The sequence below is a fragment of the Coregonus lavaretus genome (genome assembly GCF_964263955.1).
Source record: "Coregonus lavaretus genome assembly, contig: HAP1_SCAFFOLD_6785, whole genome shotgun sequence".
Classification (NCBI taxonomy): domain Eukaryota; kingdom Metazoa; phylum Chordata; class Actinopteri; order Salmoniformes; family Salmonidae; genus Coregonus; species Coregonus lavaretus.
In genome coordinates, this window is record NW_028157651.1 from 9,095 (window position 1) to 26,937 (window position 17,843).

General features: G+C 41.9%; 2 protein-coding genes across 2 annotated transcripts; both read right to left on the reverse strand.

Moving 5' to 3' along the window:
* LOC311125115 (actin-related protein 2-like) lies at positions 1 to 9,469 on the reverse strand (the record flags this gene model as incomplete). The annotated part of the gene is made up of 10 exons (XM_084199185.1): positions 1 to 990; positions 2,454 to 3,920; positions 4,154 to 4,286; positions 4,689 to 4,834; positions 6,843 to 6,992; positions 7,182 to 7,318; positions 7,502 to 7,631; positions 7,874 to 8,032; positions 8,187 to 8,297; positions 9,422 to 9,469. 9 exons carry the CDS (start codon positions 9,467 to 9,469, stop codon positions 3,750 to 3,752), a joined length of 1,185 nt encoding a protein of 394 aa, XP_084055311.1. The 3' UTR covers positions 1 to 990; positions 2,454 to 3,749.
* Positions 9,470 to 12,418: 2,949 nt separating this feature from the next.
* LOC311125116 (homeobox protein SIX6-like) lies at positions 12,419 to 17,580 on the reverse strand (the record flags this gene model as incomplete). Its single annotated transcript, XM_084199186.1, has 3 exons — positions 12,419 to 12,632; positions 13,180 to 13,343; positions 17,173 to 17,580. The coding sequence occupies 3 exons, from the start codon at positions 17,578 to 17,580 to the stop codon at positions 12,419 to 12,421; spliced, it is 786 nt and encodes a 261-aa protein (XP_084055312.1).
* Between the last annotated feature and the right edge of the window lie 263 nt (positions 17,581 to 17,843).

The window sequence follows — 17,843 nt, forward strand, 5'->3', positions numbered from 1 at the left end:
ACATAAATGATTTATGACAGAAAATAAGTGACACAAAACGTTATTTGAAGACACAAAGGTATTGTCAAATACAAATGGCTATACAGTCATCAAAAACAATGACATTCACTTTATTCAATTTGGCATTCAGGCTAACGTCAGTTGTATTTCTTTTTATATGCTTTTGAAACAATGACTACTTCAAAAACTTCAATTTGACACAGTGAGAATTCAAATGGTGAAAATATGAAACCTTACAATTGTATTGTACTGTATAATTGAGGTATTGTATGCAATATAATCTGTCAACTTGACAGTAACAAACAACTTGGAAGTTGACAGTGATGAATATGAAAATACTATTCTGTTCTCTTACAACAGACTTATAACAGATACTGTATGTTTCATCAGACAGGCAATGCCTGGTCCCTAAGCATCCAGGAAGGCATGTAACATCCCATCATATTCTCTTCATTTTCTATTCAGTCTAGCTGACTACTTCTACCTCAAGGTGAAAAATCTGTTTGTGCCCTTGAGCAAGGCACTTAACCCTAATTTGCTCCAGGGGCGCCGTACTACTAAGGCTGACCCTGTAAAACAACACATTTCACTGCACCTATCCAGTGTATGTTACACATTTTTTTAAAGAGTTTTTTTTTTGGGGGGCCCCAGTTTATCCAGGGTCGTATTCATTAGAACACACTGTAGCATAACAAAAATTAGCATTTCTTATCGGACAAGTTCGGATAGTACCAACCGGTTTCAGTCTGTTTTCTTCCGTTTTGTGCCTACACTCAAAAAAATGCTGGGTTGTTTTGTTGACCCATCTGCTGGGTTGCAGCCGTTGGGTCACTTAGTTGGGTTGTTTAAACTGCTGGGTTATTGGTGCTGGGTTATTTAGATATGCCCCAGCCAGTCAGATCGGAAGACTGGCGGCATACAGTGGGGAAAAAAAGTATTTAGTCAGCCACCAATAGTGCAAGTTCTCCCACTTAAAAAGATGAGAGAGGCCTGTAATTTTCATCATAGGTACACGCCAACTATGACAGACAAAATCAGAAAAGAAAATCCAGAAAATCACATTGTAGGATTTTTTATGAATTTATTTGCAAATTATGGTGGAAAATAAGTATTTGGTCAATAACAAAAGTTTCTCAATACTTTGTTATATACCCTTTGTTGGCAATGACACAGGTCAAACGTTTTCTGTAAGTCTTCACAAGGTTTTCACACACTGTTGCTGGTATTTTGGCCCATTCCTCCATGCAGATCTCCTCTAGAGCAGTGATGTTTTGGGGCTGTCGCTGGGCAACACGGACTTTCAACTCCCTCCAAAGATTTTCTATGGGGTTGAGATCTGGAGACTGGCTAGGCCACTCCAGGACCTTGAAATGCTTCTTACAAAGCCACTCCTTCGTTGCCCGGGCGGTGTGTTTGGGATCATTGTCATGCTGAAAGACCCAGCCACGTTTCATCTTCAATGACCTTGCTGAAGGAGGTTTTCACTCAAAATCTCACGATACATGGCCCCATTCATTCTTTCCTTAACACGGATCAGTCGTCCTGGTCCCTTTGCAGAAAAACAGCCCCAAAGCATGATGTTTCCACCCCCATGCTTCACAGTAGGTATGGTGTTCTTTGGATGCAACTCAGCATTCTTTGTCCTCCAAACACGACGAGTTGAGTTTTTACCAAAAAGTTATATCTTGGTTTCATCTGACCATATGACATTCTCCCAATCCTCTTCTGGATCATCCAAATGCACTCTAGCAAACTTCAGACGGGCCTGGACATGTACTGGCACTGCAGGATTTGAGTCCCTGGCGGCGTAGTGTGTTACTGATGGTAGGCTTTGTTACTTTGGTCCCAGCTCTCTACATGTCATTCACTAGGTCCCCCCGTGTGGTTCTGGGATTTTTACTCACCGTTCTTGTGATCATTTTGACCCCACGGGGTGAGATCTTGCGTGGAGCCCCAGATCGAGGGAGATTATCAGTGGTCTTGTATGTCTTCCATTTCCTAATAATTGCTCCCACAGTTGATTTCTTCAAACCAAGCTGCTTACCTATTGCAGATTCAGTCTTCCCAGCCTGATGCAGGTCTACAATTTTGTTTCTGGTGTCCTTTGACAGCTCTTTGGTCTTGGCCATAGTGGAGTTTGGAGTGTGACTGTTTGAGGTTGTGGACAGGTGTCTTTTATACTGATAACAAGTTCAAACAGGTGCCATTAATACAGGTAACGAGTGGAGGACAGAGGAGCCTCTTAAAGAAGAAGTTACAGGTCTGTGAGGCGCCAGAAATCTTGCTTGTTTGTAGGCGACCAAATACTTATTTTTCACCATAATTTGCAAATAAATTCATTAAAAATCCTACAATGTGATTTTCTGGATTTTTTTTCTCATTTTGTCTGTCATAGTTGACGTGTACCTATGATGACAATTACAGGCCTCTCTCATCTTTTTAAGTGGGAGAACTTGCACAATTGGTGGCTGACTAAACTAGGTGGCATTCAGATAGTTATTTTTAGCCACCCCTGAGAGTATATGTAATTCCTGTTAATCTGTTCTGTTGCATTTTTGTATCTTCAATGACACTTACAGAAGTTGATTAACTTAAGTTGGATTGATTATTTAAAGTTTGAATTGTTTCTTATTTTGAAGTTGAACAACATTTTAAACATGTCATGAATTTTGGAATAACCAAATACAGTGACTTACAGAAGTGTATGAGTTCCCTAAAAGCTTATGTAAATCCAATTATTGGGATACAATAAGGTGGTATACATTATTATAATATGTAATAAATCATCTTAATATTATAGAAGAATGTGTAAAAAATAATAATAATGCATTTGCAGTATGTAAACTTAACATCCTGTAATGAACAGTAATGACATTTACTCTCATGGGTGGCCAATAAGAGCTAGCTGAAAGACACGCCCCTAATAAGTCATGCCTCCTGAAAATAACATAAGGATTATATTCAAAAAGACCCAGCTGCTAGGTCAACCCAGCATGAGAGTAAAAAATACCCAAATGATGGTTAAATTAACACGTTTGGGTAATCCCAACAACCCAACTTGTTGGTTTATTGACGCAACCCAACTGACTGGGTCAAAATAACCCAACGTGTTCTGTCCACTATTTAACCAATGCTGAGTTACCAAATAACCCAAATTGGGTTGTTTTTAGCCCATCATTTTGTATTTCTTTTTCTTTTACCCCTTTTTCTCCCCAATTGGTAGTTACAGTCTTGTCCCATCGCTGCAACTCCCCTACGGACTCGGGAGAGGCGAAGGTCGAGAGCCACGCGTCTTCCGAAACACTCTGCTCGCTTAACCCGGAAGCCAGCCGCACCAATGTATCAGAGGAAACACCGTCCAGCTGGCGACCAAAGTCAGCTTGCAGGTGCCCGGCCCACCACAAGGAGTCACTAGAGCGCGATGGGACAAGGAAATCCCGGCCGGCCAAACCCTCCCCTAACCTGGACAACGCTGGGCCAATTGTGCGCCGCCTCATGGGTCTCCCAGTCACTGCCGGCTGTGACACAGCCTGGGATCAAATCCAGGTCTGTAGTGACCCCTTAGACCGCTGCGCCACTCGGGAGTCCTAGCCCATCATTTTTAAGAGTTTAGTGAATACGACCCAGGACTCCCAGACTTCTATCTATTGCTGCGCCCCAGATTGTCCAGCACCCCCAGACTTTATCTCTGTGTGTGTGTGTGTGTGTGCGCGTGTGTGTGATCCTAGCTAACCACCTCTATTTCACCTCTACCTCACACCACACCCCAGTTTGTCCAGAACTCTCAGGCCTTTCTCCAGGTAGTCAGCCCGGCTCAGCCAGAAGGACTCCTTGTCCTTCATGATGTTGGCCAGCACCGCTCCACCCATGAACACCATGTGTTTACGGCTTGGGGGGTCCTCAATGCGGATCTTAAACTTCTGCAGAGAGGGAGGGAAGGGGGAGTGGGTAGAGAAATATATGGTAAACTAAGATAAAGGAACACATAATACCATTTCTGTCATTACACAGGTTTACTTATTGTAGTGTGTGTGTGTGTGTGTGTGTGTGTGTCCGTGTCCATACATGTGTGTGCATGTGCGTGCATGTGTGCGTTTCCCCGCGTGTGCGTGTGTGTGTGTCTGTGTGCTTCCACGCATGTGTGTGTGCTTACAGAGAGTTTCTCAGTGTCCCCCTGCAGCACCTTCTCCAGGTACAGCTGTTTGATCTCTCTCTCCAGTCTGGAGGGAAGGCCGGGGTACATGGTGGTGCCTCCTGACAGAACAATGTGCTTGTACAAGTCAGACCTTCAGGAGGGAGAAACAATATGGAATCAGACATAAAGTATGTATGTATGCATACAGTTATAATTTACATTTAATAGGTCAACCATAGGTTTATAATACCATGGCTTCATATATTTAGTACAGCTATAAAACGAAATAGCTTGGGTTCGTACACACCTATGGAATGTGTCTAATTATGTGTAATATCCACATATATAGAACAATTATGTAACAACTCTTGCACAGATCTCTAACTCTAGCATGGGCCTACAGTGCAGTGTACACTATAGGCTAGCCTCCTCCACTTGTATGGCATTAAAACAAACAATAGGAATGTTAGCTACAGCACCACACAGTACAGGACGAGGCTACAGTAGTTGTTAAACCATGTGGAGACCAGCAGCAGGGTGGTGTATCTCTGACCTGAGATCTATGTCAGCAGCCTGGATGGTGTTGAACAGCAGTTCAGCCACGCCTGCTCCCTCTACGTTGATGAGGTGGGGCTGGAAGAGGGCCTCTGGGGCTCCAAACCGCTCCCCTCCCACCATCACCTGACGACCGTCAGGTAGCTGTAGCAGAGAGAGGGTTAGTAAATACTGTGGTTCTCTGTAGCTCAGTTGGTAGAGCATGGCTTTGCAATGTCAGGATATTGGGTTCAATTCCCAGGACCACCCATACTTTTAAAAAAAAATGTGCATGACTGTAAGTCGCTTTGGATAAAGTGTCTACTAAATGGTATATTATTATATTACTTACTTTTCTGATGTATTTCATTTTATGTCATGATTGGTATACAATGTAGCTATAGTAGCTACAGTGGGGGAAAAAAGTATTTAGTCAGCCACCAATTGTGCAATTTCTCCCACTTAAAAAGATGAGAGAGGCCTGCAATTTTCATCATAGGTACACGTCAACTATGACAGACAAATTGAGGAAAAAAATTCCAGAAAATCACATTGTAGGATTTTTTATGAATTTATTTGCAAAATATGGTGGAAAATAAGTATTTGGTCACCTACAAACAAGCAAGATTTCTGGCTCTCACAGACCTGTAACTTCTTCTTTAAGAGGCTCCTCTGTCCTCAACTCGTTACCTGTATTAATGGCACCTGTTTGAACTTGTTATCAGTATAAAAGACACCTGTCCACAACCTCAAACAGTCACACTCCAAACTCCACTATGGTCAAGACCAAAGAGCTGTCAAAGGACACCAGAAACAAAATTGTAGACCTGCACCAGGCTGGGAAGACTGAATCTGCAATAGGTAAGCAGCTTGGTTTGAAGAAATCAACTGTGGGAGCAATTATTAGGAAATGGAAGACATACAAGACCACTGATAATCTCCCTCGATCTGGGGCTCCACGCAAGATCTCACCCCGTGGGGTCAAAATGATCACAAGCAAAAATCCCAGAACCACACGGGGGGACCTAGTGAATGACCTGCAGAGAGCTGGGACCAAAGTAACAAAGCCTACCATCAGTAACACACTACGCCGCCAGGGACTCAAATCCTGCAGTGCCAGACGTGTCCCCCTGCTTAAGCCAGAACATGTCCAGGCCCGTCTGAAGTTTGCTAGAGTGCATTTGGATGATCCAAAAGAGGATTGGGAGAATGTCATATGGTCAGATGAAAACAAAATAAAACATTTTGGTAAAAACTCAACTCGTCGTGTTTGGAGGACAAAGAATGCTGAATTGCATCCAAAGAACACCATACCTACTGTGAAGCATGGGGGTGGAAACATCATGCTTTGGGGCTGTTTTTCTGCAAAGGGACCAGGACGACTGATCCGTGTAAAGGTAAGAATGAATGGGGCCATGTATCGTGAGATTTTGAGTGAAAACCTCCTTCCATCAGCAAGGGCATTGAAGATGAAACGTGGCTGGGTCTTTCAGCATGACAATGATCCCAAACACACCGCCCGGGCAATGAAGGAGTGGCTTCGTAAGAAGCATTTCAAGGTCCTGGAGTGGCCTAGCCAGTCTCCAGATCTCAACCCCATAGAAAATCTTTGGAGGGAGTTGAAAGTCCGTGTTGCCCAGCGACAGCCCCAAAACATCACTGCTCTAGAGGAGATCTGCATGGAGGAATGGGCCAAAATACCAGCAACAGTGTGTGAAAACCTTGTGAAGACTTACAGAAAACGTTTGACCTGTGTCATTGCCAACAAAGGGTATATAACAAAGTATTGAGAAACTTTTGTTATTGACCAAATACTTATTTTCCACCATAATTTGCAAATAAATTCATAAAAAATCCTACAATGTGATTTTCTGGAAAAAAAAATCTCATTTTGTCTGTCATAGTTGGCGTGTACCTATGATGAAAATTACAGGCCTCTCTCATCTTTTTAAGTGGGAGAACTTGCACAATTGGTGGCTGACTAAATACTTTTTTCCCCCACTGTATAGGCTAAACATTTATATCTGTTACCCTGGGTGTCAGACTGTTGTAGAGTTTTGCAACATTGCTATGAACACAGAAACAGATTGCCTTTCCAGGCTAAGAGACCATACATAAATAATAATGAACATTCTCTCTGTTGACATGAGAGGCGGGGCGTTATCTACAGTACCATGTATGACTCCACCAGCACGGTGGTCTCTGTAGCCAGTCTCTGCTCCTGCTCGATGTTGTATCCCACGTAGCACAGCTTCTCCTTCAGCATGCGGACCGTCTCAAAGTCAGCCGAGTGGTTGAAGGCATAGCCACGCAGCAACAGCAACTGAGAGGGATCAGAGGTGATGTAGATGAACATAAATATATAAACAGTTCTTCTAGGACCATACATAACGAAAAACAAATTCAACTGTCAATTTTAAAGAATTTTGCATTGATTATGATTGACACAAGGGACAGAAAAGCATAGTTTTCTTCATAAGGTGACAGGATGATAATATACGTTGTAACACACCTTGATGAGGTAGCGCGTGATGTCACGTCCTGCGATGTCCAGCCTGCGTGTGAGGTGGGGTAGAGAGTAGCCCTCATACACAGGACATATATGGGTCACCCCGTCCCCAGAATCCACAACCACGCCTGTCAACAAACCTAGACAGGACAGGGCAGGACACACAGGGTCACATAACAGACAGTATGAAAGTGACTGTGGGTTTGAACCAGCGCCCTACAAGACTGTGTTAGCCCGCCGAGCTAAAGTCTAGGCATTTATACTACAGTATATCATTATATAATATAGGGAGAGCCATGTCTTTGGGTCTGGTCTCCCCTTACCCTGGGCATAGAGTGTGAGCACGGCCTGGATGGCGACGTAGATGCCGTGGAACTGGTAGGTCTCAAACATGACCTCAGCGATCTTCTCACGGTTCTTAGTGGGGTTCATGGGCGGTTCCGTCAGCAGCACCTTGAATCAAATGTAACTTCATTGATCCCCAACATTACAACATATACAGAAGGCAGGGAAATGTGAAAAGTGTTTTCTAAACTAACCATTTTCATAATAGTCTACTAAAACTTCAGACGTTTAAGAGACTAAATGGATTTCATACCCATGTCTCTCTTGCAGAAATTTGATTTTATCTCAATCACAGTAACCTGTATAAAAAAAGGTTATTAAAGGAAAATTAAAAATTAAATAATAGTGACCTTGCAGTCTGGGGGACTGATGTCGAGGCGCTCGGGGCCAAAGGTGTGGTCCCACAGATGGAGCATGTCTTCCCAGGAGCGCACCATGCCGTTGTCCATGGGGTAGGACACCTCTAGCATGGAACGACACTCACTGGCCTCATCACCCACCATCAGGTCCTAGAGGTTAGGGGTTAGAGGTTGGAGGTCAGGGCCAGGGTTGGGGGTCAAAAAGGGAGTTGGTTTGGATGCATTTGATCATTCAGAAGTATGTATACAGAGTACAGACGTGGCAATTTTAAGATATTAGGCTACCTCTCAAATATGACCTCACCTTAATCTCAATGTTTCCGACTTTGGTGTTTGACCGGATGATGGGCCGACCCACCAAGGCAGGGAAGATATGCTCTGGGAAGTTGGAGCCAGCAAAGCCACACTTGACAAACTGCATGGGAACCAATATGAAAGAAACATGATGGTATTGCATACTTTCAACAGTCTTTCAATAGTATTTCAATAGTCTTTCAATACACTTTCAATACACTTTCAATAGTATTCAATACACTTTCAATACATGTTCAATACACTTTCAATAGTCCTCAATATGAGGGGTGAGGGACAGTTCAGGCTCCTGAAAAAGTCATTGTTTTTGTGCATTGAGTGGAAACCAACATTTAACCACAGAGAATGTCACTTCTCTTGTGCTAAACTTCTGCAAAATATTTTAAGTTCAACGTTAATAGCAGATGTGTCAAATTTTATCAAGTCAGCAACAACACTGTAAAATGCATTATGAAATAGTAAATTATACATTTTATTGGGCCAATTCTGTCTATTTACCTGTGTGCTTACAACACCATTTATTGAAAAGTCCTAACTTGTCTATGTAACCAAGACACATTCCATAGCCTGAAGGTGTACAATACATTCCAAGTACCAGCCACAAGTTGAGGCAGGGCAAGCTAGCCTACAGTCATCAGTTAACATGTTGCTCATGAGTCTAGTGTGCTTTTGCGGGACAGTAGCCATTGATATGGTGCAAGTGAACTCAGGAGGAATGGGGAATAGAGAATTATCTCAATTATTTGGTTGTGTTCCTTCCTTGTTCCCGTCCAATAACAGTTCACTCCACGACATCACCACCATGTATGGCAGTGTGTGTGGATAAGAGAATGAGTCTGCTACAAGTCCAGACAGATGTGCACTCAAATTAGACCCACACCCCTACCTAGTGCGCAAAGAGAGCAGCCTGCTTCATAGGCTTCTACGACATCATACTGTTTTGTGTGACAGACACTGTGTTATCTCCTTTACGAATAAAATGTTGCAGCTTTGTAGCAGGGTGCTTAGAAAGAAACGTAATCTGTTCTGTTGTTATCAACACAAATACAAGTGATTAAGATATAGTCTATTACTTCTTGCAGGTTGTTAAATTCCAATGCATATTCCTACTCTCATAATTAATTCCCAAATCCTAAATAAACAGTCAGTATTATCATTTTTTAACTCGGTGGTTAGTGATTTTTTTAGTGAAGTCATTAAAATAACGTTAAATCGACACTCACTCACCCCTGTGCCATTGTCACAGACAACAACTTTTCTACGCTCGCTGTCCATGGTCCACTGATGCTGCTGGAGAGGAGAGGATCTCTATCTGTTCTCTCCAGTCGGGGCTCTCAGGTGGGCTAATCCAATTAAGCAACACGTTTTAATTGCTTTCAAAACATGCGGAAAATATTAATGCAAAATGCATATAGGAGCTACAGCAGCTGTATTCCTCTTCCTTCAGTAATTAGAAATGTGGGCGGGGTCAAAATAACAGGGGGAAGGGGGTGACGCCGACTGGGCGTACCGGAAGGCTATGTCTCCAAATGTCTACACTGTAGAGTCAGTCGGTTGTGTCAAAACAGCTCTTATTAGTTAAATCGGTGGTGATAAAACAAACTCTTATTAGGTCAATTATACATTGTCTGATTCACACTTCACTTTATTTCTTCAATGAAAAAGTCAGAGAATTATGCAGTTTGAGGTAAGCCTTTAGAAACCAGCACATATTTAGCATTTAGTATTTTATTAGGATCCCCATTAGCAGCAGCAGCTACTCTTCCTTGGGTCCAACCAAGGTTATAACAATTCATCATAATAAAACAATACATCATGCAAGATAGTGTGCATTATGCAAATGTATATTGCTCTAATATTACACATTTACAATATAAAATGTACAACATTACAATGTGTGGGTGATTGTAGAGTGTGTGTGTGTGTGTGTGTGTGTGTGTGTGTGTGTGTGTGTGTGTGTGTGTGTGTGTGTGTGTGTGTGTGTGTTTTGTGTGCGTGTGTCTTCACAGTCCATGTTGTTCCGTGAGGTGTCTTTTTTTTATAAATCAGATTTTACTGCTCGCTTTAGTTACTTGATGTGGAAGCGAGTTCCATGTAGTCATGGCTCTATATAGTACTGTGCGTCTCCTAGCCTCTGTTCTGGACTTGGGGACTGTGAAGAAGTCTTGTGGGGTATGTATGAGCTGTGTGCTAGTCGTTTGAACAAACAGCTCGGTGCTTACAACATGTCAATACCTCTCACAAAGGCATGTAGTGATGAAGTCAATCTCTCCTCTACAGTACTTTGAGCCAGGAGAGATTGACATGCATGTTCTTGATATTAGCCCTCTGTGTACATTTAAGGGCCAGCTGTGCTGCTCTGTTCTAGGCCAACTGTAATTTGTGTGGGTTAGGGTTATGTCCTTCTTTGCAGCATTTGACCATAGAACTGGGCAGTAGTCCAGGTGTGATAAAACTAGGACTTGATTGGTTGATTGTGATGTCAAGAAAGCAGAGTAGTGCTTTATCAGGGACAGACCTCTCCCCATCTTGGTAACCGTTGCATCAATATGTTTTGACCATGTCAGTCTACAATCTAGAGTTACACCAAGCAGTTTAGTCTCCTCAATTGCCACATTATTCATTATAAGATTTAGATGAGGTTTAGGGTTTAGCGAATGATTTGTCAGAAAATACAATGCTTTTACATATGAGCCCCCTCCTATACAAACAAATAATATGCTTCCATCCTCTTTCACCATATCCAACGGTCACGCCTTTTCACCTGAAACACTTGTGGACCCGTTGTTCACAGACTTAAACAGGTTTGGATAAAAATAGTTTAATTTATTCCAAATGCATACATCAGACACATTTTTACAAAATACTTATTTTTCTATGAATGAATCCCATGACTATGTATTGTACGGTGATATGTATATAGTAGGCCTATACAAAGACGACACTGTCATGTTAAACAGGTCATTCAGTTCTCAAACGTTTATAGGCACATCAATGAGTTAAGACCAAGTTGTGCTTCACTTTATCTCCCTTACTTATCAGTCTTGCTTTCATTTCCTTTTTATTCCATTTCCTTTGTTTTACTCGGACAGGCAATTCATGTAAGGACATCTCTAGTGAGAGCTGCGCAGAGGATTCCACACTGAATGATGCCTCATACAACAGTCTAAAAGGATATAACAGGTTTGAATTGGGTACTATTATAATGGGGATGTTTTGGATACACATCAGCATTGTTATACAGTAGTTACATTGTCATAATACAGGAAAACATTTAAACCATCTATATGAAATGTATAGTGATGTGTGATGTCTTGTCCATGCATTACAAGATTGTCTCGAGTCAATTTTTTAGGTTGTTTAGGGACGGTTATGGTCTGCAACGGTGCCTAATGTTAGCCAAACTAGAAGATTGTGGCTGTGATGCCCATATAGTTCCTTTTTAAGGCAGTGACGTGTATGAAGAGAAATGCAGACCTGTCTAATCCAATCAAGCAGTTCTGTGTCCACCAACGACTGATCATGTAGGAAACCAACAGCCTACAGAAGGCCGTGGTCATTGTAAAGGGCTAATTAAGAAATGGGATTAAAGCTAGCACTCAATGATAGACTACTCAAAAATAGACCCCCTATGAGTTGAAACCATTAAGTATCAAAACGTATAACATTCTAATTCAAGCTTAGTAATTACTCTACGACTCTGTAGGTTTATATTATTTCTATAAATAACGTGCCTGAGAATAGTTATTGCTTTTATAGAATATGTTATCGCTGCTGACTGACTGACTTTTTTCTACCCACGTTCCAGTCCAAATATACAGGACAGAGAATTGTAGTGGGTCTTTCTAGCAGTCAGCCGCTCAGTCATACGGTACTTAGTAACAGTGTACCTTACAGTCATACGGTACTTAGTAACAGTGTACCTTACAGTCATGTGCGATGGTGCATTTTAAGTGCATGTGTTTGTAGATGGTCCAATCCCCAACCCCCCACCCCTCCCCATTCATCCACTAGCAACCACATCAAGTGTCCATATCAAGTCTCTCATAGAGAACATCCTGTCCAAGTGTCCAATCCCAAGCTACAGACAGAGTAGTTCTACAGTGTCTATTGTCTCTATATATCTGTGGGGTCGGGCCTCCTGGCTGAGCACTGATCACAGCCTCTCTCTTCAGGATTTAACCAATGAGTGCCTCTCTCCTGCTGTGGTCAGCGACCCGACCCTCAGGATTCGAACTCGCTGTCGCTGCTGATGGAGTTGTCTGGGGTGGAGGTGCCAGTGCCCCGGTGGTCGGTGCTCATGCTGCAGTCACTGGCCTCTGGGCTGCCCGGGTGACGGGGGGAGGCGGCCAGCAGACGGGGGTGGTGGGCCTGATGCTCCTGGACAGAACCCTCAGGGGAGCTTCCAGAAGGCAGGTGGGTGGGGTCCTGCTGCAGTCTGAGAGAAGAGAGAAGAAAGAGAGAGGAGTTTGTTTTAGTTTTTAGAGATACATGGTTGGTTTAAGTGGTACCTACCTGGTACTCTCTCTCAATGAGAGCATTCAGCCTGGTCTCATAGGCTAGACGTAACATAGTAAACATAAATCCAGGACACTAAGAATAATATGTTATGTTACGTTTGGTATGGTTACATAAGACAGAAGGTTACTTAAGGCAAAAACAAAAGTAGGGTGGTTGGTCTAGCGTATAACGCGAACATCTAGCAACCCAAAAGTTGCGTGTTCCAATATCATCACGGATAACTTTAGCATTTTAGTAATTAACAACTATTCAACGACTTACTACTTTTTAGCTACTTTGCAACTACTTAGCATGTAACTAACCCTTCCCCTAACCCTAATGTTAACCCTTTAACCTAACTCCTAACCCTAACCTTAACCACCTAGCTAATGTTAGCCACAACAAATTGGAATTTGTAACATATCATACGTTTGGCAAATTCAAAGGTTTCGGCTGAGTAGCCTTCCTGTCTTGTCTTAACGTACATGTTCTTTGCTGATGCGGCCCTGTCTCTCTGGCGTCGGTTCTTGAACCAGTTGCCGACCTGTGTGGGCGTGAGTCCCGTGGCCTGGGCCAGGTGCCGTTTCCTGGACGGGTTTGGGTAGGGGTCCTGGAGGTACCACTCTCTGAGCAGGCTGCGAGTTCTCTCCTGTGAGACATAAAGCGTACAATAATGGTCACTTCCCTGCTTCATGTAACCAACAGTGTTCCTAATAACTATATCAATCAGTTCCCTGCTTCACGTAACCAACAGTGTTCCTAATAACTATATATATCAGTTCCCTGCTTCACGTAACCAACAGTGTTCCTAATAACTATATTTACATTTACATTTACATCATTTAGCAGACACTCTTATCAGTTCCCTGCTTCATGTAACCAACAGTGTTCCTAATAACTAATTTTTATCTTTCACAATGGGATATGACATATACAGTATGTTGGTGTAATATCTTTACTGGGCTACTCCATGGATATCAGTTAGAGAATATCTCCTAGAGACCTAAGACATTACAACCAAATAATCATATAATTGGATGGAATTATAGGATTTAAGGGATAATAATTATAATCCACATTATCAACATAAATATGTTATACTGTATATTGGCTCAGGATGAAAAGCTTAGTACTGATGTAACCTGGGGAGTGGGGATATCCACTAAGCTCCCCTGACCTATATGTTATCTATAGCAACAGTCAGTGCTCAGCCTCTGCCCTTTCACCTAATGCTCAGGCACTAGCCCTTCAATCTTATAGACAACAATCTGGGCCAGAGAGTGACATACAGGCTTATGTTGTTTTACATCCATGGACCGTCTGTGGAAATGTGACATGCTTAAAGTGTGTATCTGTCCAGGGTTAAGTCTAGGGCTACTCAGTCGGTCATTAATCTTTATGCTGTATGAAGCTATACTGTATGTTCTGAAATACCTATTCCCTGCCCTGATGCAAGTGCTTTCATATGCATTTAATTGGGTTTAGTTGGTTGAAGTACTGTCTTCTCCCCTATCATTACCTGGGATTTTCCCTATGGGCACTGGCCAAAAGTAGTGCACTATATAAGGAATAGGGTGCCATTTTGGGACATAGCCTAGGTGATTGCTCACTGCTGTGTGGGATGGAAACCCCAGAGTAAAATGTATCTCAGCTTATACTGCCGCAGGTGGTCTCTGACACACAAGGCTTAAGCAGACTGACTCTCTCCATGCCTGTGTCCCAAATGGAACCCTATTGACCAGGGTCCATAGAGTTTGGGTAAAAAGCAGTGCACTATATAGGGAATAGGGTGCCATTTGGGATACAGCCCATGAACTATAGCCCTAGCCTATGGCAGCAAAGTCCCCGTTTAACAGGCTCGTATGGTGCTCTTTAACCCCAGGATTACTGCCTGCAGGTTGAAGTAGCCTGAAATCCAGACCTGTTTTGTGCTAACATTCCACTCCTTGTACTCTGTGTCATATGAGAAGTGGATTGTTAGCACAAACAGACTGGTACCCAGGCTAAGGTTGAAGAGCAGAGGCATGTCTTCTCACCTATGTCCTTTACATGTTGAGATTTAGATCCAAATAAAAAGTTTGAGAATACTTTTAAACGAAATACATATTTATTGTGTAGCCTATTCAGTCTTTTGAGTTGTAGCCTAAGAGTCATACCGGTTGATGAAAGTCACATTCGTTTTGTGATTCCACACAAAGACGCTGATGCATATTGATCAGTGGCAGAGCCAGAGATGGTTGAGCAATGAGATTGTATAGACAGTCATTTTTTGCTAACCAACACTGTAAAAAGTCATTAGTTCTGCTAACTCAATTTTGGGGTGGAAACCCGTTGCCTAGAACCATTCAAGTAATCCAACTCAAAGTATTGCAGTGTTCAATACTTAAAGTAATAAAGTGATATTACCACCCATATCGTTATTTTTTAAAGTTGTAAATACTTCGGTGTTTTATGAACTTTTTGACACTAAATTGCATTATGTATTCTGAATTATAACAATTGAAGTTACTTGAACGTGAATATTTTTTGTTCTGAACATAAAAATATAGGGTCCCTTCTACTTAAAATATTAACCTTCCTTACTATTTTTTTTCAAGTGTAATTAGTTCTGATTAGTAATTTCCAGTGGTTGTGTCTTAATGTTTAATATTGTTTTATGTATGTGATGATTTTGTCATTTTAACCCGCATTAGCAGCATTGTTGATCACAGTGCTCATTCCTCTAGCAGTAACTGGAGGAAGAGCTGTCAGCATTACAGGATGCTGCATTAGCCTCTGTCATTCAAAGTGGTGCACATGACCTTGTTGATGATGGAAATGGCTTCTCTCATTATCGAACATCAATTTGCCTGACTGTTTTGATATCCGTTCATCATGATCAATTACACCTCGTGGCACAACAAAATGCGTAATACTATTTTAGAAAAAATATATACTTTTCTTTCTTCAAACATGCATACAACATTGTGTAAAAGTCCAAAATATTTCAATTACCCACAATCCTCTAAAAACAGAGTCATGTGGCACTATTAAGTATTCATAACTTGCAAAAACATAATAATTCTATATCAGCACAACACAGATAAATGAAGTGTTTTTTACTCAAATATCAATGTCTGGCTACTACGTTATTATTTTAAGTAAAGACATAAAATATAATAGAATCAAGTAAGAACAACTTATTTAATAAATGTTAGATTGAATTTAAAATATGAAATAATCATAACTTGTAAAAACTAAATAACTTTAGATTAGCAGAGCACAAATAAATAAAGTTATATTTACTCAATAACCTAATATTTGTTAACAGTACTCAAAAACATCAAGTGATAAGAGATCTTATTGACATATGAGTTAGTGCCACTTTTATGATTTGAGTTCTACTGACCTGTTGGAGATGTTTGAGTAGCACTACTCAATTTATTTAATGAGTTAGGCAGTTACTTTTTACAGTGTGTCACTCAGTAATGTGCGGACATATCACTAACAGACAAGGTCTGTCTTAACACTTGTGAAAAACGTGTGTTTGCCATCAAACTCAAAGCAGTGAATGGTGAAAGCGCCATAGAATTACATATTAGAACACAATTTAATAGGATCTTTGTGGGAAACTTAATTTCACAAATTCGTTTCTATATAGAATTAGCCTACGTGATGTATAATCTCTCGTAAACAGACTACCTAAAGATAACAGCTGACCAAATTACGCGAGATTTTTGTTCTGGGTTAACGAGATTAAGTGATTTACTATTTCTAACCTTGCAGACTTTATAGTCTGCGTTAAGCGCAATCAGGGCTGGAGAAAATGTGATATCCCTGGTCTATTGTCACGATCGTCGTAGTAATGAGTAGACCAAGGCGCAGCGTGAGAAACAAACATGACTTTAATTAGTTAAAGTTTCTAAACAAAACAAAACACGACTCGTGAAGTCCACGGTGAAGATGACCGAACACGGAACAAAAACCCACAAACCCAAAGTGAAAAACAGACAGTTAAATATGGCTCCCAATCAGACCAACCTAGAAATAAACACAACAGAACTACCAACATAGAAATAAACACATAGAATGAACACACCCTGGCTCAACATAATGAGTCCCAGAGCCAGGGTGTGACATCCATGTCATTAGGACTTGATATGCAAAGGTAACATAATGGGACCTTCAGAAATCATTTCAAATGTTTCAGTGTAAGAATGTAAAACATATTTTACAAATTAGCATGCAGTGAGTCAGCCCAGTATATCCAAATATTTAAATTCATGGTTACAGATATGAGTTCAATATAAGTAGCTACAGATATAAGTTATTCTGTAATATATAGCCAGGTGGTGCGTCAAATGGGTCTTGGAAAGGTGCGTCATCATAGTTATGGAAGGTAAAGTGCGTAATTAGTGCGTAAAATGTAGCCTATCAATAACGAAGATGCCTAACTACTATTGGTACGAAAGAATATTACTTACAGCTTGGTGTCTCACCTTAAAGCAGTGCGTCTTCTGCTCGCCATCCCAGATCGTGCGAGGCAGGGGGAACTTCTTGCGGATGCGGTACTTCTCCACGGGTCCCAGGGCACGGCCCCGGAGCCGCTCCGCCTCGCGGTAATGCGCGTCCAGCCACAGATCTTGGAGCTTGGCGTGAGACTCGCGCGTAAAGCGGTGGCTCTGGAGGATCTGGTAAAGCGCCTCGAAGTTTCCTCCGTGGAAGGCAACGAGCGCCCTGGCGCGCATCACTGACTCGTGGCGGTTGAGTGCCTCCCCGGCGGTGCCAGGGACAGCGGCAGGCAGAGACCATAAGAACCGCCCAAGGCGCTCAATGTCGCCGGTCTCCTCGAGGTTCTCGCACACCCGAGCCACTTGCTCCGGGGTGAACATAGGCAGAGGGAACATATTTTGTTCTTCTCAGACTTCTCAGACTGTTAACAAACAAAATAGTCTAAATTTGCTAAATGAACATGGCCAATGGTCATATCATTTCAGCTACCTGGTGCGCGTTCAAATAAAGAGACTGGAGCCGGTGATTAAGCAAAACGCGCATGAAGTGTATTTTTACGCACTACGGTCACAGTGCGCCTACAGAGTGATGTGACAGTTCAATTGAATCAAATATAGACCTAGTTTTGCAGTGGGAAAAGCCCCCAAACAAAATCTGA